At 37.2% G+C, this 8432-nt stretch overlaps 1 protein-coding gene across 1 annotated transcript; it reads right to left on the bottom strand.

Moving 5' to 3' along the window:
- Positions 1 to 920: 920 nt before the first annotated feature.
- On the bottom strand, positions 921 to 6608 carry LOC131962612 (filamin A-interacting protein 1-like). Its single transcript, XM_059327557.1, has 4 exons — positions 6297 to 6608; positions 3602 to 3775; positions 2371 to 2549; positions 921 to 933 (listed from the first exon to the last, which is right to left on the bottom strand). The coding sequence occupies exons 1-4, from the start codon at positions 6606 to 6608 to the stop codon at positions 921 to 923; spliced, it is 678 nt and encodes a 225-aa protein (XP_059183540.1).
- Between the last annotated feature and the right edge of the window lie 1824 nt (positions 6609 to 8432).

Here is an 8432-nt window from a genome sequence, read left to right as displayed (position 1 = left end):
CAAAAATATGTTATAAAATATAGAAAATATTATTTTAACACAAAACAATTTATCGTTCCCCATTATGGCTATATTGTTCATTCATATAAAAGTAAAATATATTTAGTTTAATAAAGTATGTCCTGATAATCTTCACAGATAGAACTTAGACTGGCTTCATGTGTGGTGTGTGGTGCTGTCATTTTAAATGCCACTTGACATCGTTAAGTGCTTTTTCTGTTCTGCATGTTGGATCTTAATGGAACATGAAGTGCAGTCAAGGTTGGTGTATTGGAGAATATGTAACCTGTGGTAGTGTTATATCTTTTCTCAAAACTGGCTCATTAGAAATAACACAAATTTAAAAACGTTAAAAAAAAAAAAGACTCAAATTACCTGGGGGCCGCTGGAGGCAGTATCAAAATGACCAAAAAAAGACACAAAATTACAAAAAAAAGACACAAAATGACAAAAAAAGACACAAAATGACCAAAAAATACACAGAATCACTAAAAAAGACACAAAATTATTTTTTAAAAAGGACACAAAATGACCAAAAAAAGATACAAAATGACCAAAAAAGACACAAAATGACAAAAAAAGACACAAAATGACCAAAAAATACACAGAATCACTAAAAAAAGACACACATTTTTTTTTTTAAAAGACACAAAATGACCAAAAAAAGACACAAAATGACAGAAAAAAACTAACTTACTTAAAAAAGAAACAAAGTGACCAAAAAAAGACACAAAACTATTTAAAAAGACACAAAATTACCCAAAAAAGGAATTAAAGGGACCTTCCACACACAACACGGTAAAGTCCCATTCATATAAAACTCACATTAAACTTTCATATCAAGGCGAGGGCCACAAAATATCCCCACAAGGGCCGCAAATGGCCCGCGGGCCGCAAGTTTGAGACCCATGATCTAGACGTTACCTGGAGGGGCTGATGTGAGAACACAAATATAAGAATGAGTTAAAGCTAACATTCAACAGACCTCGCCATGAACAAAGCCAGTATCATGTCTGATTGGACCCATGTGTGAATAGAAGAGGTCATTGTCTGGAGAATGAGTGTTGAAGATTCTATCATGTGAATGGTGCAAAAGTGGAAGAATACAAGCATCAAAAAGGGGATTTTACACAAATACGTCCACAAAAATGTCTTATTGGAGAGAACATCTGTTGGTAGGCCCCACTCTATTGACCAAGTCATCATTTCTATCACCACTCTTTCAATTCCACCAGGAAAAAAACTGTTTTTCAAAAGTCTTTATAATTGTTTTACAACTTGCCTTCACCAAATGCTCATCATTATAAACCACCAATGGTATATGGATGTTTTCATCCACATCATCCAACATTTGTGGGTGGAAATATGCATTCATTGGCATTTTGTTTGGCCAACTTCCACAAAATACAATTAAAATGTGGATGGGCCTGGGTACGTGGTTCTGATTTCCGCAGCATATGTTTTTGCGTCATGTCCTGCTCCTCCTACTTTATTAAACTACATATATTTCACTTTTATAAGAATGAACAATATAACCAAAATGAGGCACAATTCATTGTTTTGTGTTAAAATAATATTTTCTATATTTTTTAACATATTTTTGATAAACAAATTCATTACTGTAATGCATCCAGATAAAAATGTCATGGTTTCCTCACACTTGTATACAATAAATATTTAATAAGCTTTATAAAAATTAGTTTTTGACAATGTATAAAGAACAAAATCTGAAAATTGATGAGAAAAAATGGTTAAATGTTACATTAATGATAGAATCGTTTGCATTCAAGTGTATATTTTAATAAAATACATGTTGGTGATACCAGCTACCCTTGAGCATATTAAAGTGCTTCCCAAGGGTAAAAAAAAAACTTTTGCTGTTGTTTTTTTAATTTAAAAATGTGTTACGGTAATGAATTTAGCTCACAGTGTCTCTAAAAATGTCAGAAAATACCTTAAAAATGCTTTAAAAAGATTATAAATTCATATTAAACAGTGACTTTAGATTATATAGGTTATAAATGGTCAAAGAAAATATGTATTCAATGCTCTGAGCTGCACCATGTTGATAAGAATCACCCATTTGTAGTAAGTGAGAATGTCCCGATGTGTAAAAAAGCAAACCAGGGTCAGTGTCTGGAACTAATTCTTAGAGTTCAAATGACAAAATAGCTTCTGTCTTCTCAACAGGAATGTAGTTAAGAGGCATCCATAATTAGCTTAAGTCAGCGAAACGTTCCCCTTCGATTTCCTCTAATTGCTTTTAGATCACATGTCACCAAATCTGACACCAATTTAAACCCATTTAGACTCCGCAGGGCCGGAGCAACACGTTTCATTACTGAGCTGTGGTGTAAATCACACTCTGACCTCTCGCGCTCCTGCTCCAGCAGGTTGGTGAACTCGTCGCTCTTCTTCATGAACTCTCCGTGGTTCCTCTTCTCGTCCTCCAGCTTGTACAGGGCCTGTTTGTGGGACTGCTCCACCATCAACAGCTGCTCCAGCATCCGGCGGTGCGTCTCCCTCTGCTTCTCCACCAGCTTGTCCAGCTGTGGAGGGAGAGAAAACATCTGTCGTGTCTGGAGTGCTTTGTGGAAGTCAGACGGTCACTGAGGCTGTTTTAGAGCCTGTATACAGTTGGATCAACATGGTCTCACAGGAATCCGTGAAACTGACATGGATTTCGCTACAATGCAAGTTAATGACAGTCATATCCCGTGGCTATTCCAACATACAAAGTGATTATGTACATTCACTGAGTGAATATTTAGAAAATAAAACATATATTTCTCACTAGAAATGTGATCAAAATCCATTTTTATGCAGAAACTAAGTCAAAATATTGATTTTTTTTCACTAAAAATGAGAGAACTGTCCGCCATGTTTTTTGTTCTGACCGCTGGGACCTTGAAAGTCACGTGACTTGGAACAAACCAATAGGAACAAATATCCATGGAGTAGCCACGCTGGAGGCAGTATCAAAATGACCAAAAAAAGACACAAAATTACTCAAAAAAAGACACAATATGACAAAAAAAGACACAAAGTGACAAAAAAAAGACACAAAATGACCAAAAAAAAGACACAAAATGACCAAAAAATGCACAGAATTATTAAAAAAAGACACAAAATTATTTTTAAAAAGGCACAAAATGACCAAAAAAATACACAAAATGACAAAAAAAGACACAAAATGACCAAAAAATTGACAGAATTGTTAAAAAAAAAGACACAAAATTATTAAAAAAGACACAAAATGACAGAAAAAAAAATTACTGAAAGAAGAAACAAAATGTGATCAAAATCCATTTTTGACTACATTTCAAGTCAAAATATTGATTTTTTTCACTAAAAATGAGAGAACTGTCCACCATGTTTTTTGTTCTGACCGCCGGGACCTTGAAAGTCACGTGACTTGGAACAAACCAATAGGAACAAATATCCATGGAATAGCCACGGGATACGACTGTCATTAACTTGCATTGTAGAGAAATCCCTGTCAGTTTCACGGAAATTTGAGTGATTCCGTGGCTATTTCACGGATTTCTGTGAGAGCAGGTTGGTTTTAGAGCCTATATATATACAGTTGGACTGCTGTTACCTCCACCATGGGCTTCTCATAGATGTCCTCCTGGAAGAGCTCAGCCTTGCCTTGGATGGCGTCCCTCTGCAGGGACTGGAGGACTGTCTGCGGTGTGACGAAGCCATATTTGGCCTCCAGCAGGGCCAAGTCGATCTTCTCTGCCTTCAGCACTGTGATCACCTCATCTCTGGCCTGTAGTGGGAGAAGAAGGTGGATCTGGTTAGATTCAACTTTGTGAAGCAGGATAGAGATGAGACTTCATTAACCCATTTAAGGCGGGAAAGCATTACCACATTTCTACCATTAAAACCGGGGGCCGCTGTTGCGTTATTCTACCATTAAAGCTGGGAAAGCAGATACGTTGTTTTGTATTATTGCTATTAATTCCGCTTATTTATGTGATTCCTGAAACAGAAGGATAGAAAGGAACTAGGGAGAATCTTAGTTGACTCAATCTTGTCAGACTATTGAATAGGCGTTTATCAGCGCTTACCATCCCATAACTATGGGTGTGCAGGGGTCTACTCCACCTCCTAGCAGGTAGAGCAAGTTGTTATCAGCTCACCAAATGGACTGGTACATTAACCCATTTAAGGCGGGTAAGCATTACTGCATTTCTACCATTAAAACTGGGGGCGCTGTTGCGTTATTCTACCATTAAAGCCGGGAAAGCAGATACATCCTTTTGTAGTTTTTGTAGTTTTTTCTACCTATTTTCGGTCTCTTGGCCAATGAAATGCATCAGAATACATGTGGGAGTGTTGCAATGCAACATGGGACTTTTCCAGAACTTTGAAATCATGGCGGAAGACGACTATAGCGGAGGGAGCTCAGAAATATTTAGGGGCAGCTGCGGCTCAGTTGGTAGAGCGTTCGTCCAGTGATTGGATGGTTGGTGGTTCGATCCCTGACCGTCGCAGCCTACATGTCGAAGTATCCTTGAGCAAGATACTGAACCCCAAATTGCTCCTGATGCTGCGCTCATCAGTGTGTGAATGAATTCCCAATGGTGGCAGGTGGCACCGTTTAGGGCAGCCTCTGCCACCAGTATGAATGTGTGGGTGAACGGGTGAATGAGCGCAGTCTGTAGTGTAAAGCCCTTTGAGTGGTGGCAAATCGACTAGAAAAGCGCTATATAAGTGCAGGTCCATTTACATATAACAGGTATAAGCTCTCAAATACTTTTTGAATTTAATTTCTATCTGCTACAGAGGCTGAAAAATCTATTATTTAGTATGCGTTGACACTTCTGTTGAATTTCCAGAAAAACTTCAGGTTTTTTTTTTTTTTTAAATCACCCAGAAGTTTTCCAGGTTTTTTTTCCATGCATTTTAGGCCTAAATAGGTTAAATATCAGTAAAAGGACCTTGAATACTAGGCTAGTGTCAACCTTGTTCTGCCATCTTTCTTAAACTCCCACAAAGGACATATCTACGAAAACACACAGTCCATAGTCCTATTGAATAGATACTTCTGTTTCCATGAATCAAGCTTGTTTAACTTCAGCAATAAGGCAGACATTGCCGTGTTCATATAATACAACAACAGTGCCAAGTGATTCCTGGATCCAGTGCTGGAACAGGAAGTAGCCTCAGCTGTTGGCTGTCCATTAACTCAGGCTTTGAGTCCATCTTGATTGACTCCACTGCCCACTGACTGTATGTCCGACTGGGGCCGGTGCCATGTCTGCAGGCCTGTCTGCTGATGTACCGGCTAAATGTTTCCAGAGCTCAGTCACCTCTACAGCCAACATGGTCTCACAGGAATCCGTGAAATAGCCACGGATTTCGCTTAACTCAAAATCCGTGGAATAGCCACGGAATCGCTCAAATTTCCGTGAAACTGACACGGATTTCGCTACAATGCAAGTTAATGACAGTCATATCCCGTGGCTATTCCAACATACAAAGTGATTATGTACATTCACTGAGTGAATATTTACAAAATAAAACATATATTTCTTGCGAGAAATATGATCAAAATCCATTTGAATGCCCTGCTTATCCTACTGCCCCCGCGACCCGGCCCCGGATAAGCAGACGAGAATGGATGGATGGATGAACTTTTTTAGTCATTTTTTGTCTTTTTTTCAGTCTTTTTGTGTCTTTTTTAAGTCATTTTGTGTCTTTTTGGTCATTTTATGTTTTTGTTTTAGTCATTTTGTGTCTTTTTTTGGTCATTTTGTGTTTTTGTGTCTTTCTTAAATAAATGAGTCTCTGCTCTTTTGTGTGAAATGTGTCAATCCGTCTGTTTGTCCAAATCAATATGAATACATGTTTTTGTTTTAGTCATTTTGTGTCTTTTGTGTCTTTTTTTGGTCATTTTGTGTCTTTTTTTATTGATTATGTACATTCACTGAGTGAATATTTAGAAAATAAAACATAGATTTCTCGCTAGAAATGTGATCAAAATCCATTTTTATGCAGAAACAAAGAGTCACTAGTTTCACTAAAAATGAGAGAACTGTCCGCCATGTTTTTTGTTCTGACCGTCGGGACCTTGAAAGTCACGTGACTTGGAACAAACCAATAGGAACAAATATCCATGGAATAGCCACGGGATATGACTGTCATTAACTTGCATTGTAGCCAAATCCGTGTCAGTTTCACGGAAATTTGAGTGATTCCGTGGCTATTCCACGGATTTTGAGTTAAGCGAATCTGTGGCTATTTCACGTATTTCTGTGAGACCAGGTTCCAACAGTTTAGATTACCTGCAGCTCTCCTTCTAGCAGGCTCAGTAGGAAGACGAGGTCGTCCCGGGAAAGGTCCCTGGTCTTCTCCCGTCGACCTGTCTTTGCAGGACCGCTGGCGGAGCTGCTCCCACTCCCACTCCCACTCCCACTGGTGCCGTTCTTGGGCGTCTTGTGGTTCCTCTGGATGGTGCCGGTGTCGTCAGGCGGCTCCCTGTGCCGGCTGCGGCGCTCTGCCCTCCCTGAGGGATCCTCCCGCTCTGCAGAACGCTTCCGCGTGTCCGCCGCCTTGCCCTTGGTTATGTCCTCCAGACTGTTGCTACGGGACCTCATGTTCCTCTACCTGTTGAACAAACAAAGGGGAGATTCTCATCAACATGGTGCAGATCATAGCAATAACCCAAGAGCATTCAATACATACACTACCGGACAAAAGTTTTAGAACAGCCCAATTTTTCCAGTTTTTTATTGAAATTCAAGCAGTTCAAGTCAAATGAACAGCTTGAAAGGGTACAAAGGTAAGTGGTGAACTGCCAGAGGTAAATAAAAAAAGGTAAGCTTAACCAAAACTGAAAAATAATGTACATTTCAGAATTATACAAGTAGGCCTTTTTCAGGGAACAAGAAATGGGTTAACAACTTAACTCTATGGAGTCTTGGGCTATTTTGTCCATTTTGAATTCTTTTCATGTCTTTGTAAGTCATTTTGTGTCTTTTTTTTAGTCATTTTGTGTCTTTTTTTTGGTCATTTTGTGTCTTTTTTTGGTAATTTTGTGTCTTTTTTTGGTCATTTTGTGGGGGTTTTTTGTCTTTATTTTGTGGGGTTTTTTTGGTCATTTTGTCTTTTTTTGTCATTTTGTGTCTTTTTTAGTCCTTAGTCCAACATAAAATGTGATTTTTAATCTTTTTTTTTACTTTCAAAACACTATCATGCTCAATAAAGAATTTTAAATGTTGCAAATGTGCATTAATTTCAGAGTACACTGAGACATTAAACTGCATCATTTTCAATTAAATTCTGGAAAAGTTGGTGTGTTCTAAAACTTTTGACCAGTAGTGTATTTTCTTTGACCCTTTATAACTGATACAATCTAAAGTCACTGCTTAACCCTCTTGGGGTCCTGATCAGATCATGTGAAGTTTAACAAAAAAACATTCAACATTGACATTCCCAGGTCCTGTAAAACCAAATACATGATAAAAATATAACATAAGATAATAATGATAATATGTAATTTTGCACATAGTTTGTTTTTGAAGAGTTGCAGCTAACAAGAAAAAAAAAACGCCTATAAATATACTTGTTTTTATGGGACTTTTTTTGTACATAGTTTTATTATATTTACATTTTTACCTGTTTTATTTGTTCATACTTGTATCCTATGTTTACATTTTCAAGTTCCAAAACAGTTCATTGAGCATATTTGTGGTTTTATTGTAGTAAATAGTATCATTTTTCAACTCGGATTTCAGGATTTTTGTGTATATTTGGGCTCAATATGTTGATAAAGTAGGTTAAATGAAAAAAATTATTGTCAGATCATATAGGTAAAAAAAAATGGATACCAAATATGGGTATAGTTAACATTTTTAATGCGGTACATGAAGGGCAAAATCAAAAGTTTTCAAAAACGGCCAAAATAGACTCAGAGCCCAGAGGGTTAATATGAATTTATAATCTTTTTAAAGAATTTTAAGGTATTTTCTGACATTTTTAGAGACACTGTGAGGTAAATGTATTACCATAACACATTCTTAAATAAATAAGTGTGTTTTTATAAGTAGATATGCACAAAGTGTTCATTGTTAGTGTTCATCTTAGTTGAACAACTCGTCTCATTAATGTTCCTACTATGAAACATGAATGCACCTTAATTCATAGCATAATTAAATGTAAAATATATATGCCAATGTCAGTTTTTTCCAACATTATGCAGCCCTAATTGGACGTATTTGGAAGTATTCCTTACCCTGTTCTTTTTCCCTAACCATAACCAAGTAGTTTTGGTACCTAAAACCAACAAAATACTTTAGTTTTACAATGACAATACGTATGCATCTTCATCTTTATTTTTCATTCCATTAGGTCCAGACACAGACAAACAGAATCCCTAATGTGCCAAATTTGAGTCCATGACTTTGACTTTGAAGGAAAGG

The sequence above is a fragment of the Centropristis striata genome, chromosome 24 (assembly GCF_030273125.1).
Source record: "Centropristis striata isolate RG_2023a ecotype Rhode Island chromosome 24, C.striata_1.0, whole genome shotgun sequence".
Classification (NCBI taxonomy): Eukaryota; Metazoa; Chordata; class Actinopteri; order Perciformes; family Serranidae; genus Centropristis; species Centropristis striata.
The sequence above is the reverse complement of the archived record's forward strand: the minus strand, read 5'-3'. Positions and strand labels throughout refer to the sequence as shown.

Bases quoted from the DNA above. Each gene is read 5' to 3' on its own strand.
- LOC131962612 (XM_059327557.1), bottom strand. From the start codon at position 6,608: ATGAGGTCCCGTAGCAACAGTCTGGAGGACATAACCAAGGGCAAGGCG. The intron at 3,776-6,296 runs GTAATCTAAACT...CTCCCACTACAG, and splicing joins TGCTAGAAGGAGAGCTGCAG to GCCAGAGATGAGGTGATCAC. The intron at 2,550-3,601 runs GTAACAGCAGTC...CTCCCTCCACAG, and splicing joins ATGAGAAGCCCATGGTGGAG to CTGGACAAGCTGGTGGAGAA.